General features: G+C 39.6%; 1 protein-coding gene across 3 annotated transcripts in view; it reads right to left on the reverse strand.

Annotated features, from left to right (window-relative positions):
* Positions 1-4,900: 4,900 nt before the first annotated feature.
* Positions 4,901-27,683, reverse strand: part of dcp1a (decapping mRNA 1A) — a 64,509-nt gene continuing 41,726 nt past the window's right edge. For all 3 annotated transcript variants that reach the window (XM_052018836.1, XM_052018839.1, XM_052018838.1), the window contains exons 9-10: positions 21,856-22,065; positions 4,901-6,706 (exon numbers count right to left, since the gene is read on the reverse strand). In XM_052018836.1, the coding sequence (XP_051874796.1) occupies positions 6,629-6,706; positions 21,856-22,065 (288 nt within the window). In that variant the 3' untranslated portion in view covers positions 4,901-6,628. The remainder of the gene's footprint in view (positions 6,707-21,855; positions 22,066-27,683) is intronic.

The raw sequence follows: 27,683 nt of genomic DNA on the forward strand, positions 1-27,683 counted from the left end.
TGTGGAATCCTAGTGCTCCAGCAAGCCTGTCATTAAAAATAAAAAGCAACCAAGTTTAAAAATAGCAGAGCAAAAAAGGTGAGGGATTTATCAGTTTGAGATAATTATGCATAATTAATATCATTCATCCAACATTGCAGACTCTCAAATCATCATCCCGTTTCTAAGATATTTGCAATTACCTAGGAGCAGTCCTGATAGTTCTCAATTTGTTTCTAGATCACGTTATGAGATGGTGACAGAAGTGCATGGAGGAGGGGAACTTGATCTGTTTACCTTCCGTCATAATAAAACATGATTATAAAAACAAATCTCTAATATACCTGCCAACCATTCCTTAACAACATCCTTGAAAAGCCATTGAAATTCCCTCACCCGTTCTAGACATACGCTATACTTGGATATGATTTCATTTCAGGTGTTCGCAGGTAAAAAGCAGGAACAAAATAACCATTTGGTCCAACAATTAAACCCTTTGGTTTCACCTTACCCAACAAGGAATGGACATTGCTTAATTGAGAACAAAGGAGGTCGATTTACTTCATTAAAGCTCAAAGAATCTTCACCTCGTATGTGGCGCAAAATTAAGACCATCTCATCCACCAGATCCAAATAACATTTTAAAGGTGACTTAACTGCACTCTGATCAAGTTTCTGAAAGAAACACCACCAGGCTACAAATTTATTTCTTCTTTAACTTCAGTTAGAATATCTGCTTTTTCTACTCTGCAATGCAGTAAATCAGTCACATCTGAACAGTGTAATTCTAACAAAGTATGAAGTCATATTTCATGCATTATTGCTTTATCAGACAGGAAACATCTCTGAAACATCCAGGCAATCAGTAGCAACAGAATTATTTACCACAGTAATCTGTAACCTTTCCAGTTTTCCACCTCTATCCCCTCAGGGACTAATCCTGGTATAATGTGAAGTGCAGAAGTTCAGGGTGCAAGTATCCTTGAACAAGGCACCAATACAGTGAAGCTATAACTATGCTATCCCACATCCAACCATGAACAGATTCAAGCAGTTTCATTATCAGAAAGTATACTAAATATGAAGGCTTCAGGTTCTAACAAAATCCCAACTATAATACTAAGGTCTCTACTGACTAGCTGTTCACTCCACAAGCAAATGTTCCATTGGCAACATGAACAGTTTTTGGACACAATCCCAAATTATTTATATAGTGCATTTGAATTCTTGTAACGTGAATGAAGTTTCCATCTGTCTGTTTTCCTGCATCATGATTTTGCATCACATTCAGGCAGATTATCTGAGAACTACTTTTAGTACAATGCATGCATGGATGCCGTAAATTGGTTTATTATTGTCACATGTACCAAGGTAGTGAAAAATTTTGTTTTGCATGCCATCCATACAGATCATTTCATCACATCATTACATTGAGGTACTACAAGGGAAAACAATAACATAATGTAGAATAAAGTATTACAGTTCCAGAGAAAGTGCAGTTCAGGCAGACAATAAGGTGCAAGGCTATGACAATGTAGACTGAGGTCAAGAGTCCATTTTAATGTCCAAGAGGTCTGTTCAATAGTCTTGTAACAGTGGGATAGAAGCTTTCTTTGAGGCTGGTGATACTTGCTTTCAGGCTTTTAGTGGATTGATTTATTATTGTAACATGTACCATGATACAGTGAAAAACTTGTCTTGCATACCATTCATACAGATCAATTCATTACACAGCATTTTATTATTTTACAACATATTTTAGTTTTGAAACACTAGATATAGTTGCTCCACTTTAGGATCTATTTTCACTTTAGTTTGTTCTAGTGGCATTGGAGGAAGAGAACTGTATCTTTATTGAGTATTGTCACAACCCATTAACTGCCACTGAATTTCTGAATAACTTCATTCACCCATCACATTCATTGCATGTAATTGTTTGATCCATCTGTTAAATTGGTTCTCCACCCACCCATCATGTGCCTGCCTGCAGTGGCCAGACTGGGCTGTGCTACACTTCTGAATAAGTTGACATGCTTGCAATTTGTCTAAGAACGTACTTAAGATTTTGCAGATTTTTGTTGGTAAATTGATCTTTGGGTCAGGATGGATGAAATTTATAGCTACGGAACAGGATCAGAAATTAGAGAGTTAAGGGGATAATGAAAGAGGAAAAGGGAAGAGGAGGTGGGTCATCAAGGGCAAATAGGTGATGGGATGGGGAAGGATAGCCTTAAAAAGTAGTGGACCAGGCAGGAATGAGGTAATATTTCAGTGGACGATGAGGACTGTCCATACTCAAAGGAAAATGCAGCTTTTTACCATTGCACTACGTCACTTACCAGCTACCACTTATAAGCAAAAGATGAGGGCAAATGTACAAAATTCAAAGTGAATTAGTGAATCATTAGCACAAAGATGACTGAAAGATAAGGAATAGACCTATCCTATTATACACACTTCCTTAATTTCACTTCCAAATCCACACTTTGCCTCCAAGATAAAAAACAGCAAATCAAGTCAAAAGGGCAAAAACAAAGTGAGTCAAAACTAAGCACGTTCTGAGAATTTTCTTTAAGGAAAATAATACTCCCCTCTACCTTTGGGAAGAACATTGGAAGTGTAACCAAGTGAGGTGGATACTAATTAAGTTCAAGAGAACATGAATTGGCCAAGGAAAATGGGCAGACAAGCGATAATCAAATCTAATACATAGAAATGTGAACGGATGCATTTTTGTAGTAAGTGAGGAGCGACAATAAACTAAATTGCACAATACTAAAAGAATGGAAGAGCAGAGTAACCTGGGTATGTTTGTGCAGAAGTCTCTGAAAGCAGCAGGAATATTTGGAGAGTCTGTAAAGCATATGGAAACCTGGACTTCATAGAGACATAAGCAACAAAACCAAGGAGATTTCATTGAACCATAATAAAACATCAATTGGACGTGAATTGGAACATCAGCCAGAGTTGTTTTTCTTGGTTGATAAGAGATTTGATAGAGGTATACTCTATCATGATAGGCTTAGATGGGATAAATAGTGAGAAGCCATACACATTAAACAGATGGTTCAAGGGCCTGCTTACCAGAGTGGGTGGGGGAAGGAGGTAAGGAAAAATAATTTGCTAGACAACAGGGAGAATGGGGACTGACTGGATTGCCCCACAAGGAGCCAGTGTGGACTTGAAGGGCCAATCATCTTCTTCCCATGCCATAATGATTCCATGATTTGTTTACTTAAGATAGAACAAAAAACTCTCAGGCTTGGTTATCTTTCCCATCACCTACTACGCTAAAATCAGATTCCACACATTCATATGAAGCATTAAGTAAACAATTTCCCAGCAATGAGAATTCAGGCTTATTGTATTTTCATCTACAATGCATGACATGAAATATCAGCAGTTTCTAGTAAACCAAGTGGAAAAAGTCATTTTTTCACTGTTTGCATTACTGATCAATTGGCAAAGTCTATGCATGCTTGTTAAACACATGGAATGTGGTAGTCAGCTTTTTTAAAAATCATTAAAAGGTAACTAACACCAAACTAAGGCATTGCTCTAAAAAAGCAAGCTTACCTGGTGTAGCTTTGCACCACGTCTGGTTAAATAGTGAAGGTGCATTACTAGGTGCACCAGTCTGCACTTCATCTTTCTTGTTACATTGAACTTCAAGTCAATAAACACTAAACGTGACAATGGTGGAAAATTTTTAGTCATTATTTACCTTTTGAATTTAATAGAACCTAGTAAACAACAAGATATGCTTGAACAAAGTGCTCAGAGAAGCTCTCCAATTTTTTCAGTGACATTTGATGTGTGTACAAAAGTTGGCAGGAGCTCTCCTTAAATTAGCTGATGTGCAAGCGATATGCATGTAATAAAAAACTTGGAATCCATCATAGAAAATGCTTCAGTTAATTTTTATCCATCACTTCTATCTGATGGTCCTGTTCAAATAGTTGCTACATTAAATGTTTCAGAATGTTTCTGCACAATAGCAGATGGGCATGACTTATGTTGGTTCACATCTGCTCCATTGAAGCTCAGCAAAATGCTAAACTTGAATGTTGAAGACCCAGTAAGAAAATTAAAAACAAATTTTAAATGGAGGAGTAGGGTAGCCAATTGTTTCAGTTATTGGATTACAGCCAGAGTTCTGGATCCATGATCCAGAGACTCGATGGCAACTGGGGATTTAAATTCAAGGAAAAATAAATATGGAATTTAAGAAATGCTAACATCAGTTATGGCAATCATGAAGTTACCAGACTGTCAAAAACTCAACTGGTTTACAAACATTCTTCAAGGATGGATATTTGCCATTGTCTGGCCCACACATGACTGAAGACCCATTTGTAATTGCCTCCTCAATTCAGCAACAATTAGTGGACAATAAATTCCAACATTGCTAGTGATGTTCCACATTCAGGTGAACAAAAAGAGTTTGTTCCATATTGGACTGCAATTACTGCATTCAGTGCAGATTCCAAATAGAATAAGCTTCTTTCCTTGAAGTAGTCTCATGCCACTTGACTAACATGGGATGTGATCAGAACATTGAGCCATTAAAACAAAACCAGGTGGTTTGACAAATTAGAATTCATAGGATCATGGCAAAATAATTTAATATATTGGTTATTTAAAAATCATGAACCATTGCAGTTTGTCAATGTCAAAAACACCTTAAATTTATTACAAAAATATACTTGCAGAAATACAAAAAGATGAATTAGTTCAAAGCACCATTAATCCACAGCATCTTTAAAAGAAAATACACAAAATGTGAAAGTCCACTAAACATGGCATACATTTCACATATGAACTGCAAACCACAATTATGTGAAGATTGAGGAGGAATGGAGATTGATACGTTGTGCTACAGAATGCAAAGATGGTTCTAATTTTTCAGTACGGGGAGTTACAACAGGTACAGGCACATCCTACCATGGATTGCTGTTATGTACTTCAACATGGCTGTTCACAGCACAGCACTGGCAGGGACATGGGACCAGCGTGGGCCTCTAAATATGGAATGAAACCTGTGCTGGGAAAAGGAAAACCTGGGGAATGGCAAGGACATGAAGATCAATTAATAGGAAAAAAAAACTAAAATTAGAAGGCTAACTTTACATTTGCAATCTATTAAAAGCAGACAAGTAGTAAAGTCCTATCAATTATCTAATTAACGTTATCATAACTATCAACTCACTAAACTTCAAGTAATGAGTTATAAAGCTCATACAAACCTAAAAACATTATCCTATCTTTGGATTTTAACTAAAGAAAGCCAACGTCAATATGATAGCAAAATGGTTTAAAGTTTATTGAGCAAATGACATACATGCAGCTAGACACTGTTCAAGCTGAAGTCTTCGTTTCACTTTATCAATTAAATTTAACAGTAATATACTGTCTTTATGCAAGACCATGAATAGACAGTCACTAATTGAATATTCTACACAAAAGAAATTAGTACACATCACCTCTTTACATTGAAAATCTCTCGTGCACATACTTCGACTTGTAGCTTTGATTAACTTAAACATGTTGCAAAATGATATACAAATTAACTATTTTGAAAATCAATGACCACAAGTGACTAAAATACTTAGTTTGGTGGGAAAATTAGGGTTCAATTTGGCTATTACAAACCATGCAATTTTATGCATTTATCATAGGAACTATGAAAATGTATTTTTGATTGTTTGTACCAAAACACATGTTAAACTGCCAGTTTATCCACAAAGTCAGGAGGTGATGTTGAAACTGGGTACAAGCTTGATCCCCAAAAAAATCTTTATAATCAAAATAAACAAATGAAACTGATGATAAAATGCAACAAAAGAAGGGTAAGTTTAATTTTTAGAGCATGGTGTAACTTTGAACTCTGCTTATGTCATTGTCGCTGTTTAAATCTATAACTGAATCTACAATGCAAAATAAGCATTCAGGGACAGTGTTGAAGAGATGACACTCAATTATTTGGAGAGAAATTTAGTTGCCATCCACATATTTATGCTAGTATCTTGTTTACTTTGTCATTTACCTTTATTTATAGGACAATTCTGTCATTTCTACACAAATTTGTATAGTATTTCAAATTAATTGGAAAATGTTTAAAATAAATGATTAAAACACCTTCCTCTGCATCTAAGCAATAACACATTATTGCTCTTAAAACACTGTCATACCTTTAAAACAGAAAAACTCAATCGAATGCTTATTTTATGCATTAAAAGGTGACAAAGCCATTGACACATTTTCAAACAGGAACAAGTGAGACTTATGTAAAAATCAAGTAATTTTACTAATGTTTCTTACAGAAAAAGAAAAAGACAAAACAAGTGAAACATCTATTGCTGATCAGCTGCACTGTAGCTTAAGGCATTAAAAGTAGGATGTTACCATCTCTATATGCACACGCACTTGTGTTTTGGCAAACTCTTTCACAGAAGTCCTTACAATATTTAAACCAGAAATAGCAATTTTTGTAGATGTAAACAGCCTGATGGTCACAATATATAAATGTACAGATTGACAATTAATATTGTGAAGTAAATGTTGAATTCTCACAGTATCATGTTGCTTATTGCGGCAACCCTTTAATTATTTGTACTTGAAGACACGTTCACTCTCATATGTCTCTTCATTACTTAATGTTAACTACGTTCTTTAGAAGAATCTGTAGATAAGCTTCATGGATTGTGTTTAGGAAATCAGAGTCATTCTGTGGAAGATATAAAAAAAGTTCAACTTATGAAATTAACTAAACACCATACCTTATTAAGCTGCATAACTATATGATGTGCATTTGTCCATGACTTTTGTTACTTTAGTTTCACTTAAACTTTAAAGATTGGCCCATCGTGCACCTGGAAGAAACCAGATAGCTGGCAATCTTTCAGCTTCATTGTTCTCTCCCAATTTTGATCACGTGTGGCCTTCTTGCTGTGTGATCTTGGAGGAAATGTGGAGTTAACCATTTAATATTTATCCAAAACCTTCCTGGAAGTACTCAGTTCTGTAATTTTAAAATTTTTTGTAAAGATATTTAGGGGAAAAATGCAAAGCAGAAGGCAGAATCTCGCATTGTTTATCCTGGATGTGAAGGTTTTGTTGTTAATTTATATTGGATCCTAGAGCAAAAACTGGGCTCAAAAGATAAAGCATCCAATCTGTAAAGTGTTGTGAATGATTGGATTCCTGTGGAGAAAGGCACCCAGAACATGGAGAATCCAATCATTCTTCTAATACAACTGTAGGCATAGAGTAGTATGAATGATGGTGTGGATTGTGCCCAGAAATTTTCAGCAAGAAGATAAGAAATGTGTTTAGAGTTAAAAACAGCAGGGCTAGCAAATTGAGGTGGATGAACTGTATTCCAACTACATTAAATGACCAATACACCAAACACTTAAGTGCATCTCACACTGAACATTTAATCTAGCAGCTTCACCAAATCTTGGCTACAATTCTTGGAATTTTAATCTTACTTGATATTATTGACATCATCAAATGTTAAATCCCACAACCTGTTCACTAGTATCCAAGTTGCATTGGGATAATGCAATTTATTTTGCTCACACAGCATTTTATACTTTTTAAACATGCACATAGAAGCATTCAAGTTGTCCGCACAAAAATCAGGATTTAGTTGCCCACCTTGTAGATGTAGCAAAAATTCATACAATCAATGTCAAAAATAAAATTGATGACAATATCTCCAAAGGAAACAAGAGTTCATGAACACCTGCTGACTTAACATGCTTACATATGGACACAAAGTGACAGATCACCATGGTGACAAGTTCTGGCCAGCTGGAGATCATTTTTAACAGCTGCATACATTATGCTGTAGACATGAAGAGAATACAAATGTTATCAATCATGGGTTGTGTTCATAGAAACTTACTGCTGACAACCCACAGTTCTAAAAGTGTAATTTTATATTAAAAAATTACTTTTAAAAGCAAGCCAAGTTTCAGAAGAGGAGAGAGTTCCACCATGCTTGTTCCAAACTCATCTTTCACTTTTGGCAGTGGAGTCACATCTTTCTAACAGCTTGCTACCTCTCAGCTTCAAAATGTCTTTTGCCTGTCATGCAGATACTCTAGCTACAACACGCTACAGGCAACTCCTCCCCCACTACGTGGGAACAGGGGGAAAGAATCACATTACGAGAAAATGACCTGGATTGTTATCTTCCGTAATGAGAAGCTGTCATCTGCACATGCATCAAGAAACGCAAGTTGGAAAAAAAATATTTTGTGTTTGTTTACTTCCACCCCACCACCCCAAATAAATTCTACAAGAGCAAATTTAATTCCGTATCGCAAATTTCTGGGTAGTGATTTGCGAATTCTGTAAGAGGGAATTTCTGTAACCTGAATGGCTGTTGCAATGGGGTTGCCTACACTCTACAATACCTTCTGGCCAAATATCTGAAATCTTTAGAAAGCTTGAGCCAACCAGGATTATACCATTTGTACTGTAGCACTAATCAAAGTAAGAAATTACTATTTCCAAAGATTCCTGGGAATTCTCAATTGTGCATAAAACCAGAATCTTGATTTAATGCTAATGCCAATTTTCTTGCATATTTACAAATGACCATGAAAGTTAACATTTAACATAGGTGAAATTATTAATGATAAATCCCACAAATTACAATGAATTTAACATTCTTTGACAATTATCTGGCAAGCACCTAGAAACCTTTGGAAGGATTACTGCCTGAAAATTCTTGACAACTATAGCATGACAGTGGAGCAACAAACTGCATTCTTTTATTAAAAGTTAATTCTCATGTAACTCATTTAATCCCAAAATGTGATAAAACATGATTCCCATATTCCCTTCATTGTTCGTGCTCTTTACAAAAATTTGCAAAACAGTGATGCAACCACAGCCACTGCCTCACAGCCCTAGGGACCTGGGTTCAATCCTGACCCTGGGTTCTGTGTGGAGTTCTCCCTGTGACAGTGTGGGTTTCGTTCAGGTGCTCCTGTATCCTCTCACATCCCAAAGACATGCAGACTGGAAGGATAATTAGCCACTGTAAATTGCCCCAAATGTGTACATAAGTGAGAATCTGGGATGAGGCGATGATAATAATGGGGAGAATAAAAAAGGGATTAATGTGGGATTAACGTAAATGGGTGGTTAATGGTTAATGTGGTCTCAGTGGCCCAAATGGCTCATTTCGGTGTGATATATCACTATGACTCTGCAAGGTACACCCAATGAATCCCACTGCTCATTTACATTACTACACAGGAGCAAATGGCTTGTTTTAGAACATAGAACAGTACAGCATAGGAACTGGCTCTTTGGCCCATGATGTGCCAAACTCATTAAACGTTTGACTAAACTAATCCTTACTGCCTACACAATGTCCATACCTCTCCATTCTCTGTGCATTCATGTGCCTATCTAAGAGCCTCTTGAATACCTCCATCATTTTGCTTTCACTACCACCCCTAGCAGCGCATTCCAGGTACCCACCACTATGTAAAAAATACACCTTCCCCACATGTCCTTTGAACGCTTTCCCTTTCACCTTAAATGCATGTCCTCTAGTATTAGACATTTCAACCCTTGGAAAAGGATACTGGCTGTCTATGCTTCTCATAAATTTATAAACTTCGATCAAGACTCCCCTCACCTCTGCTGCTTCAGAAAAAAAACAACTCAAGTTTGTCCAACCTCTCCTCACAGCACATACCCTCTAATCCAGGCAGTAGCCTGGTAAACCTCTTCGGCACCCTCTCCAAAGCCTCCATATCCTGCCTATAATGACTAGAATTGAATATAATACTCCAGATGTGGCCTAACCAGAGTTTTATAAAGCTGCAACACAACTTCCTGACACTTGAACTCAATACCTCGAATAATAAAGGCAAGCATGCCACACACCTTCTTTATCACCCAATCAACCTGTGCAGCCACTTTCAGGGAGCTAAGGACTTGGACCCTAAGATCCCTCTATACATCAACACTTTGATGGGTCCTACCATTAACTCTGTACTGCCCCTTTATATTTGATCGCCTGAAGTGCAACACCTCACACTTGCCCAGATTAAATACTATCTGCCATTTCTCTGCCCATATCTGCAACTGATTGATATCCCACTGTATCCTTTGGCAATCTTCTACATTATCCATAACGCCACCAATATTTGTATTGTTTGTGAACCTACTAATCCACCCATCCATGTTTTCATCCAAGTCATTGATATATATCAAAAATAGCAGAGGTCCCAGTACAGATCCCTGTGGAACACCACTAGTCACAGACCTCCAGCTAGACTAAGTCCCGTCGATCTCTATGCTCGTCTTCTTTTGGCGAGCCAATTCTGGATCCAAACAGCCAAGGCACTGTGAATCCCATGCATCTTAATCTTCTGGATGAGCCTACCATGAGGGACCTTGTCAAACACCTTACCAAATTCCATGTAGACAATATCCACAACTCCACCTCATTGATCACCTTTGTCACTTACTCGAAAAATTCAATCATGTTAGTAAGACGTGACTTGCGCCGCACAAAGCAATGCTGACCTTATACCTAATTAGGCCATGGTTTTCCAAATGCTCATGAATCCTATCCACTGATGCAAGACTCACTGGTCTATAGTTTCCAGGATTATCCCCATTTCCCTTTTTGAATAATAGAACATTAGCTGCTTGCCAGTCCTCTAGGACATTGCCCATGACTACAGAGGACACAATGATCTTAGTCGAGGCCTCAGCAATCTCATCTCTTGCCTCCCTCAATAACCTGGGGTCTATTCCATCTTAATATTCTTCAAGAGACCTAACACTACCTCTTTCATTGTCTCAAAAGAATGTTTTTTTTGGGGGTGGGAGGGGAGGTGTTGGGTGGGTGATGGAGGCAGGTAGGTGCGGGGATTCTTGAGTTAACAGATGTGCAAAGTCCAAAGTTGCAATTATTAATATTTATGGAGACTAATTTTTTTTCTTAGTTTGATCTGAATTATTCATTCAAAATGTTGTCATCTTAATGCACTGGAAACATATCAAATCCCTGCAGCCTCTTTTATGCCTTGAAGATTAAGACAAGCAGCCAAAATGTCCTTCCGCATAAGAAGAACTCCATTCTACATTAGTGAAGAAGAGCAGAGAAAAGCGATACTAAGGCACAATCATTAGTCTTCCTTTTGATTGCACTGCATTTTTGTATGATTGACAAAAAAGTGTTTTAGGTTAGCCTGACGCTACTCAGAAAACTGAAATATTCTCATTGGTGAGATTGGTGCAGAAACTAATGATATTTGTGTCCACTGGCATTGCAGCTCATGCAGTTTTCTCATGGCTCCAGCAACCCAGGTTTGATTCTGACCTCAGGTGCTGTATGGAATGTTATGTTCTCCTTGGGTTTTCCCTGGATGCTCTGGTTTCCTCCCATATCTCAAAGATGTATTGTTTGTAAAGCAACCAACTCCTGGTGTAATACCCTAGGGTGTTGTTAATGGCACGACAAAGAATAGGTTTCAGGAAAATAAGTGGGTTTGTGTGAAAGTTCTGAGAGCTGGTATAGACTCGAAGAGCTAAGAAAATGCAACAACTAGGAAACCCAGAGCTCCTTATTATGTTTTAAAATCTAGGACAGTATTGAAGACATTTCTGATTCAATTTAGCACACAATGGCTTTGTATACATTTGTTTTTTTTTTGACATACTTCCAAGTCAACGATGATATTAGAAACAGTGGTCATCACCTAGTTTTCTTTAATCCTAACTAAAAGGAAAAATCAGAATCCTATACAATTCTATTCTGAAGGGTCATTGACTTAAGACATTAACTTACTTTCTTTCTCCGTAGATGCTGCCTGATCTGCTGAATATCTCCAGAATTTTGTTTCAGGTTCAGAATCAGAAGGGTACCAATGACACAGGCAGGAGCAGGGATGAGATCTTGCTAAATGATTTGAGAGAGCTAGGTAGAAAGTTAAACAGCAGGACTTCCAGGGTTGTAATCTCAGGATTATTACCTGTGCTACGTTTAGTGAGGTGAGAAATGGATATATAGTGCAGTTCAATATGTGGCCAGGGAGCTGATGCAGGAGGGAGGGCTTCAGATTTATGGATCATTGAGCTTTCTTCCAAGATAGATGGAACCTGTACAAACAAGACAGTTTGCATCTGAACTGGTGAGGGACCAATATCCTCGCCAGGAGGTTTGCTGGTGCTACTCGAGGGGGTTTAAACTAGAGTGGCGGGGGATGGGAACCACAGCAGCAGGGCAATAGGTGGTAGGGTTGAGAGCAAGAAAGATGGTATGACAAGTAAGACTGGAAGGAAGGACAGCAAGGGGCAGGCTAATAAACAGGGTGGGACTGATGGGCTGAAATATGTTTATTTCAATGCCAGGAGTATTATGGTTAAAGTGGATGAACGTAAGTGTCTGGATTAGTACATGGAATTATGATGTTGTTGCCATTATAGAAACCTGGTTGTCTGAGGGACAGGACTGGCAGCTAAACATTCCTGGGTTACAATGTTTTAGATGTGATAGAGAGGTGGGTAAAAGAGGTGGAGGGGTTGCACTATCGATTAGGAATAATGTCACAGCAGTATTCAGGGAGGACGTATTGGAGGGTTCATCCAGAGGCAATTTGGGTAGAGCTCAGAAATAAGAAAGGTGCAATTATGCTGATTGGATCATACTAATAGGCCCCCCCAAAAGCCACTGAGAGGTTGAGGAACAGATATGTAGACAATTATGGAAAGACTGCAGAAACAACAGATTCGTCATAGTGGGAGACTTTAACTTCCCCAGTATTGATTGGAAGTTCAGAGCTTAGATGGGGTGGAATTTTTTCAGTGCATCCAAGAGGGGTTCTTGAAACAGAATGTGGAGAGTTCAACTAGAGGAGAGAACATACTAGTTTTGGGAAATTAACCAGGCCAGGTGACAGACCTGATAGTGGGTGAACATTTTGGGAATAGTGACCACAACTCATGTTTTAAGATAGTTATGAGCAAGGATAAAATCAGATCTTGTGGTAGGGTACTAAATTGGGGGTGTGCAAATTACGACAGAATAAGATAGGAGCTAAGAGGCATTGATTGGGAGCAGCTGCTGTCAGACAAGTCCATATCTGACACGTGGAAGTTGTTTAAAGACCAGCTGAGCAGAATTCAGGATCGGCATGTTCCAGTAAGGAGCAAGGACCAGGATGATAAGGTAAAGGAACCTTCGATGACCTGAGAGGTCCTAAATTTAGTCAGGAAGAAAAAGGAGGCATACACAAGGTTTAGGAAGCTAAAACTCACAGACTGAGCCCTTGTAGAATATAAAGATAGCAGGAAAATGCTCAAGCAGGTGATTAGGAAGGCCAAAAGGGACCATGAAATTTCTTTGGTGAGCAGGATCAAGGAGAATCCCAAGGCATTTTATACTTATATTAAGAAAGAGGATAACTAAGGAGAGGGTAGGTCTACTCAAGGATGAAGGAGGGAGTTTGTGCTTGGAGTCAGAGCAAGTGGCTGAGGTACCAAATGAGTACTTTGTGTCGGTATTTACTGAGAAGGATTTGGAGGATAGTGAAAGCAGCGTGGGGCATGCTAATGTGCTGGGACATTTTCAGATTGATAGTGCTGGGTCTTCTGAAAAGCGTTAAAGTGGATGTCCCCAGGGCCTGATGGCATATGTCCCAGAATATTGAAAGAAGCAAGTGAGCAGATTGCTGGGGCTTTGACAAAGATCTTTGTGTCCTCACTAGCTACAGGCGAGGTCCCAGAGGACTGGAGAGCAGCAAATGTTGTGATTTTGTTCAAGGAGGGAAATAGGGATAATCCAGATAATTATAGGCTAGTGATCCTCACATCAGTGGTAGGGAAGCTACTGGAGAGGATACCAAGGGATAGGATTTATGCACATTTGGAAAGGAATGGCCTGCTTAGAGTCAGCACGGCTTTGTGCGGGGCAGGTTATGCCATACAAACTTGATTGAGATTTCTGAAGTGACAAAGGAGCCTGATGAGGGTAAGGCAGTGGACAGTATCTACATGAACTTTAGTCAGGCATTTGATCAGGTCCCTCATGGTAGGTTGATCCAGAAGATAAAAATGCATGGGATCAAGGGTGAATTGCAAGTTTGGATTTGGAACTAGCTTGCCCATAGAAGACAGAGAGTAGGGGTGGAAGGCTGATATTCTGGCTGGAGGTCCGTGAACAGTGGTGTTCTGCGAACAGTGGTGTTTCACAAGGATTGGTGCTGGGAGCTCTGTTGTTTGTGATATATATCAATGATTTGGATGAAAATGTAGACAGGTGGATTTGCAAGTTTGTGGATGACACCAAGATTGGCAGAGTTGTGGACAGTGTTTAGGACTATCAAAAAAAAATAGCAGGATATAGATCAGTTACAGATATGAGCAGAGTAGTGGCAGATGGAATTTAATCTGGGCAAGTGTTGAGTATAAGATAAGGAAGTCATGCTGCAGTTGTATAAAACTTTAGTCAGACCACTCTTGGAGTATTGTGTGTAGTTCTAGTCGCCCCATTATAGGAAGGATGTGGAGACTGTGGAAAGGGTGCAGAAGAGGTTCACCAGGATGCTGCCTGGATTAGAGGGTATAAGCTACAAGGTTGGACAGACTTGGGTTGTTCTCCCTAGAGTGTTGGAGCTGAGGGGAGACCCGATAGAGGTTTTTAAAATTATGAGAGGCATAGTTAGAGTAGACTGTAGAAATGTCAAATACCAGAGGACATGCTTTTAAGGTTGGGTGGGGGGAGGAATTTAAAGGCAGTGGAGGGGCAAGATTTTTCTTTTAAAATAAACACAGAGTGGTAGGTGCCTGGGGTAGTAGTGGAAGCAGGCAGTTTGGTGGATTTAAGAGGCTTTTAGATAGATACATGAATATGAAGGGAATGGAGGGATATGGATGAATGATACACAAGAGGACATGCAATATAAACTGGCATCAAAATTGGCACAACATAGTGGGCCGAATGACCTGTCCCTTGCTGTGCTGATCAATGTTCTAACTGCCAACTTAAGTGAGAATCTAAAAGCATTTTACTGACATAATTAAAGAGCTGGTGCATGGAGGAGTGGAATCTAATGAGGACAAATATGGGAACCTGCACATGGATGCTGAGGGCACCATTAAGGTACGAAATGAGTACTTTGCATCTGTCTTCACCAGAGAAGACAGTGCATACAAAGTAATAAGAGGAGAGACATTAGATACATTAAAAATTGATAGTATAGATTTGGTTGAACTTAAAGTAGGCAAGTTACCAGAATTATGAACATCAAAATAAACTGCACATGACGGAAACTCAGCAAGTCAGGCAAGAGAAACAATTCAAATATCAGGTCAAAGATCTTTCATCAGAAGTTAGTTGCAAGTTACTGGGATGGACGGGACAAAGGGAATATCTGTTAGGTTGAGGCCAGGGTTACCCTGGGAGTAAGCTATAAACAAGATCATCTGGTCAATGCATTAATGGGAGAAATTAGAGAGTGAGAACACAGACAATGGAATGTAAAAGCTTCAAACTTTGGGGTTGTAGGCTATGCTAATGGGGAGAGAAAAATGGGGACCTATCACAGATGGAGTGAGTCAGAGAGAATTACCCATAGTTGTATAATTCAATATAGAGCCCAGAAGACTGCAACACGTCCAGACAAAAGGTGAGGTGTTGGTCCTTAAGCTTATATTGGACCTTGTGCCAGGAGGCCACAAACAGATAGATCAGAGCGGGAGTAGGATTGTGGGCAGTGGTCAGATTGTGCTGACTACTGCACTAAGTCTGGGCTTTGACACGAAGTCCAGCAGTGCCATGCTCGGGATTCCCAAACATCATGCTTTATTGGGGGGTGATCTGAGACCATATAGATAACAATGGGGACTCCACGGTAAATATTTAGGAAGTAAAAGAGAAAGATAAGTTGCTTTACATTTAACCTGTTTCACCTCAACGTCATTTAACTTCTCCTCTTTTTAGATTTTTTAATTATTTAATCAAATTTTAAGAGTTTTTTTTAATGTCTCTGAATGTCAATTAAAATCCACAATCTTGAGCAAAGATCTGTTATATCTGTCCTTACCTGGGCTGGATGCTAACCATCTGCATCTCAGGGTTCAGCATGGTTATAAGGCCTCAGACAGCACAGTGAGGAAACCTGTTCCCAAACTGACTTTGACAGCTGGCTTATGCCAACATTCATTCTCATAGGATCATAGAAAATTTCCAGTACAACAGGTGCTCATTTAGATCAGAGTACATTCTTCATACACTTGTTGTTAAAAATGTGATGACAAGATACGATAGTTATTAGTCACATATATATTGAAACACACAGTGAAACACGTCTTTTTGCGTTACTGAGAATGTGCTTGGGGCAGCCCGCAAGTGTCGCCACTCTTCCAGCACCAACATAGCATGCCCACAGCTCCTAACCTGTACGTCTTTGGAATGTGGGAGGAAACCGGACCACCCAAAGTAAACCCATGCAGACACAGGGAGAATGCACAAACCCCTTAGACAGTGGCAGAATTGAACCCAGGTTGCTGGCACTGTAATAGCATTTGGCTAACCACTACACTACATTGCCACCACTGATGAAGGCTTCTGCCTTCAGAACCCTTTCAGATAGCAACTTCCAGACCCCTCCCATCCCCAAAAATCATACCTCATCTCCCCACTAATACCTGTGCCATTACTTTAAACCAGAGTCCTCTGGTTTTTAATTCCTCTCCTAAAGGAATTAGATCCCTCCCACTCTTTGGGTTCCTCAAAATGTGATACGATCAACTGACTTTTCTCAGTCCCTTCTGATAAAGAAATCTTGCTTATCAAATCTTTTCTCGTGGGTACAATTTTCCAATCCTGGGAACATCCTAGTGTACAGATTTATTCTCTTCAGTGTAGCTTTATCTTTCCTGCAATATTGTGACCAGAAGTGCATGCAATACTTAAAATGTCATCTAATTTACAATGTATACAGTTCTAGCAGAGGCCTCCTGTTCTTATATTCTATGGCCCGCCTAATGGGAGAAAATATCCTGACTGGTTGTATCACGGCTTGGTACGGCAATTCCAATGCACAGGAACGCAGGAGTCCGTAGAGAGTTCTGGACACAGCCTGGTCCTCCCCACCATTGCCAATATCTATAGGAAGCACAGCCTCAAGGTGGTGGCTTTATCATCAAGGATCCCCACCATCCAGGTCATGCCCTCTTCTCACTGCTACCATCGGGCAGGAGGTACAGAAGCCCAAAGTCCCACACCACCAGGTTCAGGAACAACTACTTTCCTACAACCATCAGGTTCTTGAACTGACCTGCAAACCCTAATCCTACCTCAGCAATAGAACACTACAGACTACCTCTTGCATTACCATGGACTTGTCTACGATTGTGTCTTTGTTTTTTTGCACTCATGTTTTTGTACAGTCTTTTTTCCTCTCTCTTCACTGGCTTGCATAATTCATGTATAATTTATATCCTGTTGTCTGTACCTACATGCCTCACATGCTGCTGCAAGTTTTTCCATTGTACCGGTACCTCACTGTACATGTGCACATGACAATAAACCTGACATCCCAATTGCGTGGTTTTGAAGCAACCGTACTTACCTGTCCTGCCACTTTTAAGAATTTACTCATAAAATCCAAGTTCCTTTTGTTTCTCCACATCACTCAATAATGTCTGATTTATTGCGCATTCCTTTGCCTTGTAGTATCACAACAAATGCATCACCTCACTTCATTGGATTAAATTCCATTTTCTAATTTTCTGTCCAATTTATGAAACTTTCTACCATTATATGTCATTATATGTAATCCAAATCTTTCCCCATTATATGTCAAATACATGGCCACTTTTTGAATCATGTGCAAACTACAAGTTGAAATCATTACAAAAAGCAAAGGACCAAATGCTGATCCCTTTGGAACACCATTGGTGCATTCCAGTTCAAAAACATCCTTTTTTTGCTTCATGTCACTCATCCATTTGCCACTTTCCCTCCAATCCCATGGGTTTTTACTTCTTTAACCAGCCTGTATATGGGATTTTGTCTGCAGCCTTTCTAAAATCATCACAGATTACATTAAAAGCACTGTCCTCATCAACCTATTTATCTTCAAAAAAAAAATTCAACCTATTAGGCAGCATGGCTTTTTCTCAACAAATCCAAGTTTACTGTCCCTTTTCAATCTGCATCTTGTCCTCAACTATAACATAGATATCATCCCTGTTTTTTGAAGACAGTTGCAAAGTATTCATTAAGAACTTTACCCACATCCTCCAGCTCCACACTTGCATTACCCATTTGGTCCCTAAAACATTCAGCTTTTGCTTTCCTTATCCTCTTACTATTATGTACCAGGAAAACATCTTTGGATTTTCTTGCTAATATTTTTACCCTGGGACTCTTAGCTACTTTCCCTTTTAAGTTCACCCCTGCATTTTCTATACCCTTGTAGGCTTTATTGTATTAAACTGTGTCTTGCATAAGCTTCTTTTTTTTTGTGGGATCTTTACCTTTGTGGTAGTCAAAGGGTTATAAACAACCACCCCGGAATAGAAGAGTGGGTAATGGTTTCAGTTTACACAAACATTTGGAGGTTGACACATACAATGTTGGTTAATTGCCCGAGAAGTTCTCTGAGAATGCTAATAAGATTGATAATGACTTATTGAAAAAAAGCAAGTTTCTGGATATTGATTGACCACAAAATTATTAATCAGGAACTGTTTTGAGAAGCCATTAAATTGTGAAACAGACATAACTACAGACAAACTAAACTTGCATGAGATAAAGAAATAATGCTGCAATGAAACATTCTGTCATTCTTCTTATTTTCATTCGAGAGTCACCCGATTTTGCTGGGACCCAGGCCTTGAATGTCTAATAAATTGAAAACATCAAAACAGTGGCCCTCTGGCTGTATTGAGATAAGAAACCACAGGTCCACCCTGAAACACCTTCCTTGACATCCAAAGCCTCAACAGCAGGCAAAAGAGCTAGTTAATATGGTAATGAGACAAGAGGCTAAGGTTAAGACAATGAAAACATGGTGAGACTTGATAATGAGACCCAAATAGGAAAACTCAGGAGCAATCAATTCCATGCTGCTCTGTACCCAAATGGCTCAGTAACAATAACTAGGATGTTACACAATTGGCAGTAGAAAATAAAGGTGATACCGTAGACCAGCTGCAATGAGATATGGGTGGACAAAATGGTTTGGACCTGCACTTGAATATCAATGAGATACTATCTCACTGGAGGAGAACAGAAGGAACAGGAGGGAAATGGATCTTGGAAAGAGGATTTAACCTCTTACCAAATTCTGGAAAATATGAGAATCTGGGATGATAGTGAGAACCTATTATTAACATTCAGAAAGGAGAACTGACCAAGACTGATGACCTTGTTTCTTGATGGGTGGTATACTGTGCATGCTTTAAGTGCTTGTACTTTGTCTTTGCAGTGTATACCGGTTATCAGTCATGCACCTCTAATATTAGTACAAATTCAACAACACCTTTCACCTCTATCTCCTCCTTGAATGTTTCACCACAGCTGTGCTACAGTTTACCTTCGAATAGCAGTTTAAAGTTAGCTTTTGCAAAAGCACTAGTAAACTTTGTTTTCTTTTAATATAGAAATTTCACTATTTTATCATTATTAATAGACTATGTTGAATCTAACTGTATTATGATCATTTCTACGATAATGCTCTCTCACTGATACACCCATTTCCCCAAAATCTCAAACTGAATCCAAAACTGATCTTCCTGCTGCCCACCCCACCCCCCTTTTAGGCTTGCCACAAACAGGCAAAAATAATTAAAGGAATACTCTCTACACTGACTCTATCACTGGTAATACTGGTAATATTATTAGGCCAATTGAAAGCCCCTACTATTATTGCCCTAAAATTAGTCTATAAATTTCTTCTACCTCTCTTGAAGGGATTAGAGTTCTATAGTCCACTTCCAAAAATGTGTTCTTTGTTCTATGGTTCAATCATGTCTTACTGATACAGTATGTCTCACATCTGTGATCATTTCTTTTCTCCAGGTTTGCTATCCCATCCTGTCTCCTTTTCTTTTAATAGCTGAATGTCTTGGCACTAAAAACTATTAAAATTTTAGTCAGCTAAGAATACACAAGTAATTTATATCCATTTATGCTGATTTCCACTCTCCTAGTTATTACCCCATGTATCAGGGAAAAACTCATTTAACAGAACAACTCTTTTCCTTAAGACTTGAGGTGTAATATTAAATGGAGATACTGGCCTAGAAATGAGATTGTGGATTTCATTTTATCAGTGTTATGTGATCGAAAAATCAATTATCCGCACACAAATGTGGTAAAAACCATTTCTGGGTTGTTTCATGTCACTCTGGAATTTGACTTGGAAATCTCCAAGCCTGACAGGATTTCTTTATCAGTCAAGCATGGGGAAAGAAAATATTTCTAAAATTCTAATTTTTTTCTAAATTTTATTTACAGCGTGGTAACAGGCCCTTCCGGCCCAATGAATCCACACCGCCCATTTTAAACCCAAGTTAACCTACCCGTACGTCTTTGGAATGTGGGAGGAAACTGGAGCACCTGGAGGAAGTCCACGCAGACACGGGAGAATGTACAAACTCCTTACAGACAGTGACGGGAATCAAACCCCAATCGCTGGCGCCGTAATAGCGTTGCGCTAACCACTACGCTACCATGCCACCCCTGAATAATGATCTTTTTGGTGCACAAAGGGGGAAATTGGAGCACATTAATCTGGGAGTGAATGTCACTGGGGATTCCTCAGACAACTCCATCTTAGAAAAAATAAACTGGAACATTTACGTTCCATACTTAGTCTAGATCCTTGGGGCACTCACACCTCACCATTTTCAGTTTTAACCCTCTAATCTCCATCCCAACACCCTGAATGAACTTGAAATGTATTGTCAATAATCTCATTTATCTGATTGCCCCCTAGTCACTAACACATGATTCAGAAACTGCCATTTTCTAACAACCTACCTCAATTTGTCTGCACAATTCCAGCTGCTGCTTCTTGACTGACAGTCACTTTCTGTCTCCCACCCCCACCAGCGTATTTTGAACAATAAAATGTCTAATGCCTCAGCCTCTGCTGAATAGTTATGGGTGATGGAAATAATTGCTGGAGTGCCACTGTTACAAACACTGAACATACCTATTTAGACTTTTTAAGCTATCACAAGCCCAAATGCACTGTAAAGATATTTATTTTGATAATCAAGGTCAGTCCAAGTCCCATACCATGAAAAAGGTGGGACAGATTTTAGAGAGCCGATATAATCTGGCAACTGACGTGGTACTGGTGTGGTGTCAGAAGTCAGATTTTCTATTTTTTTTTACAATGACTTGGTGTCCACTATCTCAGGATTGACAAGTCTACTTTAGGCTTTCTCAGTTCTCTAGTCATTGTTCAATGTACACATGTAAAAGCAGGACATCATACAAAAAGTTATCTCAGAAGTGACATTTAAAATCTGTACAACAGACTCAAGAAAATTACACATTCTTAAGCTGCACAAGATCCAGGAGAATAGAATCAGAAATACGTGACATAGAATATACATAATTTCAGGTATCAAATGCAACAGGTTATTCCACAAAGATGTTAACAGGCAAAGCAAACATGGAGGGGTATAGGACAAAGATCACATTGGCTGCCTTTGGAGGTCTGCTGCTTGACTCTGAAGAGAATGTCATCACTTTCTGCTGAAACATACTGATATCAAAGATCCCCAAGTGAAGCAGAGGAACAAGTAATTTTCCTTCTGAGCATGCATATATAACTGGTTAAGATAAAACTCTTTATATGCAAATAAAATTACCTTTATTAGATGAGTTAATGTTTCTTGAAGCTGTGTCTTACTGAGAACAGTTGGTAATGGTGATGATCGGGCCTCTGAAGCTAATGTTAAAGGAGAAGCAGAAGCATATTTATTTTCAGCTTCTGAAATCATTCCTGTTGACTGTTTGAACATACTGGGAGACAAAAGCATAGACGGGCCAACTGAAGAGGTGGTCGGTGTTAGAACAACCTGTAAAAGAGCACATGAGAACTGATAGCCAAATAAAGATGGAAAACCAACATTTAATTTATACCATAATCTGTTGGAATCTTATTTAATCATGGTTGCAAGTTAGAATTTGGTTTATCACAAAAATACTATATTGAAGTCTGGAATACTAATGTGCTGAACAAAATGCATAATGAACGGTAAAATATTTTGTTGCAGAAGAATGCGAGTCCATTATCTGAATATTCTTAAACTAAAAATCTAATTAGCACAGAAAATCAAAAATTTTCATAAATATTAGTTTTGCTGTTATTTCATGCTACTGGGATGAAAGCCCCTGTTACTTTGAATGCATTGTATGTAAAGTAAAATGGTTGTAATTTACATATTTGAATATACCGCAAATGTGAATTGTAGCTTCTGATACAATTGCTTTCACAGGTCAGAACAATACTGCAAAGCATTGCACAAAACACCACCCTGAGGTAACCTGCTTATACAAGTGCTATACAAAGCCACACAATTGTACAGAAGCTGCAGAACACATTTCACATATTAGGGGGAAAAAAAATTAAGATACAAAAGGCAGCCATTCAGCCCATATATCTGTGCCAGTTTAAAAAGAGTTACAAAGCTTAATCCCACCTTCCAACACTTGGTCTGTAGCCCTACAGGTTGGGCCTCTTCAAGTACACATACAAAATATGCAAAATGTAAAACGTATGGATGGTTTCAGCATCATCTGTAATCTACTTCATTGTGCCCCCTAAATTTAAGTTTAAAATATTAATACATACTGCAAAATGCATGGACCAAATACTGAACAATGTGGAAATCCACCAGCACAGCCTATCAATTACTGAAACATACTCAAAAAATTCAAGTTAATCAGATGACCTTCTCATAACAAACCCATACTGACTAGTCTTGAGTAACAGGTACCTCAGAATGGATTCCAATAATTTGCACAACCCAGACATTAAGTAAACTAGCCTGTAATTACTTAAGTTTTTCCCTTCCTGCCTTTTTAACTAACAGTCCTCCAACACTTAGGCACCACTTCAGTTCTAAGCAAGGATTGAAGATTCACTCACAGAGCCTCTGCAACTTCCTCCCTTACTTTTTCAAACAATCTGGGCTATATTTCACCCAGGCCTAATAATTTCTCCAAATATCCACAATGCCTTAATAATTCCTCCATGTTTATTCCATCCAATATTTCACACTGTTCTTCTTTACCTACAAAGTTTGCATCTTCTCCCTCTTTTGTGAAGACAGCTGTAAAACATTCATTAAAAACTTTGCCCATATACACCGGCTCCATGTATAGGTTACTTGGCAGAACAACTTCAGATCATACTTGCTATCTTTTCATGCCATCAACTCACTATCTTTTCACTTTCACTCCTGCACCTTGCACGTGGCAAGGATTTTTGTGTTATTGACCTCTTGGTATCTGATAAACTTCCCCTTTTGCCTCATATTACAATCTATGTATCTCACCATCAAACGCCTCTAGATTTAGCAGTCCCATCGTTAGTTTGTGGGAGCATGCTTATTCTGAATCCCTTAAAGCAATGGGAATCTTTGAAGAAGTTTAACTTTCCAGCTCCAGGCTTACTTCCAAGATCCTCACCAAAGCAAAAGCCATTCTTCACCCAATTTGATTCACTCCATGTGACATCAAGAAATGGCCACAAGCAGCGGATACAGCATAGGCTTGGCACCTAACAACATTCCAGATTTTGTTCTGATAACCTACTCTCCAGAAATAGCTGCAATTCTACCCCAAGTTGCTCAACACTTGCGTCTACCCAGACTGTGGGAAGTTGCCCAGGTAGGTCCTGTTCACAAAAAGCAGGACAAATTGAATCAAGCCAATTACAACCCAATCAGTTACCAGCAAAATAATGGGTTGTCGATAGCATTATCATACTGCACTTACGCTCAAATAGCCTGCTCACCGATGCTCTGTTTGAGATGAAAAAAATACACCTGTCACGCCCATGTGCTTTGGGCAGCTTCCACCTTCCACAGAACCAACTACAATGCCCCATTTAGTTTAAACTCTCTTCTGCTGCACTTCTCCAGCTGCACATTCAATCACATTATCCAATTTCTGTACACTCTGGTGTATGGCACCAGGTGTAACCCAAATATTACCACCTTTACAGGTCCTGCTTCTCAAATCTCTCAACTCCTTAAAATTTGCCTGCAGGATTTCATCACCTTTTGCAGCCATGTTGGTATCTACATAGACCTGGCTCTTCATCCTCCCTCTCCAGAACAAAGAAGTCTAGCACAGTATGGGCCCTTTGGCCCACAATGTGTGCTGACCCATATAAACCTTATCCACATTTTATCTATCCCCACTCTCTACTTCACCTCCCATAACCCTCTATTTTTATTTCATCCATGTGCTTATCTAAGAGTCTCTTAAATGACCCTATCGTATCAGCCCCTACCACCTTCCCTGGCAGTGCATTCCCGGTGCCCACTACTCTCTGTGTGAAAAGACCTACCTCTGACATCCCCCCTGAACTTTCTTCCATGCGCCTTAAATGGGTGACCTCTAGTATTGGCCATTACTGACCTGGGGAAACGATGCTGGCTGTCCACTGTCTATGCCTCTCATAATCTTATATACCTCTATCAAGTCTCCTCTCACCATGTCTCTCCAAGCCCTAACTTGCTCAGCTTCTCCTCATAAGACGTGCTCTCCAATCCAGGCAGCATTCTTGTAAATCTCCTCTGCACCCTTTCCACATCCTTCCAATAGCGTGGCGACCAGAACTGAACACAATATTCCAGATGCTCTTATAGAGCTGCAACATTACCTCTCTGCTCTCCCCTGGCTAATGAAGGCCAGCACACCATACACCTTCTTAACCACCCTATCAATTTGTGTGGCAACTTTGAGGGATATATGTATTAGAACCCCAAGATCTCTCTGGTCCTCCACACTGCTAAGAATCCTGTCAATAACCATGTACTCTGCCTTCAAGTTAGATCTTTCAAAGTATATTACTTCACACTTCTCTGGATTGAATGCCATCTGCCACTTCTCTGCCAACTCTGCATCCTGTCAATATGCTGTTGTAACCTATGATAACCTTCTGCACTATCTACTACACCATCAACTTTCATGTCATCTTCAAACTTACCAACCCACCCTTCCATTTCTTTATCAGAGTCATTTATAAAAATCACAAAGAGGAGGGGTCTCAGAACAGATCCTCACGGAACACCACCAGTCACTGACCTCCCCTTCAACAACCATGCTCTGCCTTCTGTGGGCAAGCCAATTCCAAATCCATTCAGCCAATTTTCCATGGATCCCATAACTCAGGACCTTCTGGATGAGACTACCATGGAGAATCTTGTCAAATGCCTTGCTAAAATCCATATATACCACATCCACCACTCTACCTTCATCAATCTGTCTTGTCACTTCCTCGAAAAACTCTATTAGGCTCGTGAGGCAAGACCTGCCCTTCACAAAGCCATGTTGACTATCCCTTATAAGATTATGCATCTCCAAATGCTCATATACCTTGTCCCTACATATCCTCTCCAACAGTTTGCCCACCACTGACGCATGACTAACTGGTCTATAATTCCCAGGATTATCCCTTTTACCTTTATTGAATAATGGAACTAGATTTGCCACCCTCTGGTACCACTCCTGTGGTCAGGGAGGACTCAAAGGTCATTGTTAACACTCCAGCAATCTCTTCCCTCACTTCCCATAATACCCTGGGGTATATCCTATCTGACCCCGGGGACTTATCTATCCTAATGCTTTTTAGTAGCTCCAATACTGCTTCTTTCTTAACCTCAGCATGCTCCAACACATTTGCCTGTTCTACGCTAACCTCCCCTTCATCTCAGTCCCTCTCCTCGGTGAAATCTGAAGCAAAGTATTCATTTAGGACCTCTCCTACCTCCTTCGCCTCCAGACACATTTCTCTACCCCATCCCTGAGTGGTCCTACCCTCACCCTAGTCATCCTCTTGTTCTTCACATGTGTAGGACGCCTTAGGGTTTTCCTTAACCCTACTTGCCAAGGCCTTCTCACGTCCCCATCTAGCTCTCCTAAATCCCATCTTAAGCTCCTTCCTGGCTACCATATAACTCTCAAGAACCCTGACTGATTTTTGCTTCCTCAACCTTAAATTAGCTTCCTTCTTCCTCTTGACTAAACCTTCCATCTCTCTTGTTAACCATGGTTCCTTCACTCTACCATCCTTTCCTTGTCTCAGTGGGACAAACCTATCTAGAACCCCAGGCAAGTGGTCTCTAAACAATCTCCATATTTCTGTAGCGCATTTACCAGAGAACATCTCCTTCCAATTCACGCTCCCAAGTTCATGCCTAATACCATAGTAATTTGCTCTCCCTCAATTAAATACTTTCCCATAACGTCTGCTCCTGTCCTTGTCCACGGCTATGCTAAAGGTCAGGGAATTGTGGTCACTATCCCCAAAATGCTCTCCCACCAAGAGGTCTGTCACCTGACCAGGTTCGTGCCTAGTACCAGATCCAGCATGACCTCTCCTCTAGTTGGCCTGTCTGCATACTGTGTCAGTAATCCTTCCTGTACACACCTAACAAATTCTGCCCCATGTAAACCTTTTGTACTAAGGAGATACCAATAAATATTGGGAAAGTTGAAGTCACCCTAACAACCCTGTTATTTTTGCACCTTTCTAAAATCTGCTCCTCAGTGTCCTGGTGGCTATTTGGGGGCCTATAGAATACTTCCAATGAAGTGATTGCTCCCTTCCTGTTTCTGACTTCCACCCACACTAACTCAATAGATGATCCCTCTGTGATGTCCTCCCTTCCTACAGCTGTGATACTATCCCTAATTAGCAAAGCCAACTCCTCACCCCCCCCCCCCCTCACCTCTTCTACCTTCCTTCCCATCTCTTTTGAGATATCTAAACCCCGGAACCTCAAGCAATCACTCCTCCACGTACTGATCCATGCTCTAAGTGCACACCCTCTCCCCATCAACATTCAGAATGAAAGATTGAAGAGCAAGATGCTCTCAGGGGCCTTGCAAACTTATAGAACGTAGAACAGTACACCACAAAGGGTCTGATCCTCCCTGTTCTCTCTCTGCCTTAGTCATACAATCCTTCTCTGCCAATACTCAAGCTGCAAAGTGGCCATCCTCCTAAAGTCATTTGACAAGACACTCAGCCTCAAGAATGGGCTGTGGTGACATTAAATATTTCTCAAGCTCCAAAGCTCAGAGTTCAAGCTCCTCCAGCTGCTGACATTTCACGTATCCATGATTGTGTAGGACATAGGAAGCATCCTGCAGTTTTCATCTATGAATCTGAGGCTCCATGGCAAGCCATGATTAGTTTGAACTCATTTAATAGAAATAACAAGAGTTATAAAACAAGAAAAAGTCACCTTGGCTTCAAGTGGTGTTACACCTCTTTTTGTGAAGCTCACTGTTCCATTTTTATTTTAAACCAGACCTTTATCCCTGCTCTCGGCTCTGTGTCCTGCTTGCTTGGGCAACGCCTCTTTTTAAATACAAATAGCAAAATAACACCTCTCCCACGTCATAGTGAATTTTTCCACTCACCAAATTCTATAGCAGTTCTGTAGGATCCAAGTCC

Source organism: Pristis pectinata, chromosome 6 (genome assembly GCF_009764475.1).
Source record: "Pristis pectinata isolate sPriPec2 chromosome 6, sPriPec2.1.pri, whole genome shotgun sequence".
NCBI classification, from domain to species: Eukaryota; Metazoa; Chordata; class Chondrichthyes; order Rhinopristiformes; family Pristidae; genus Pristis; species Pristis pectinata.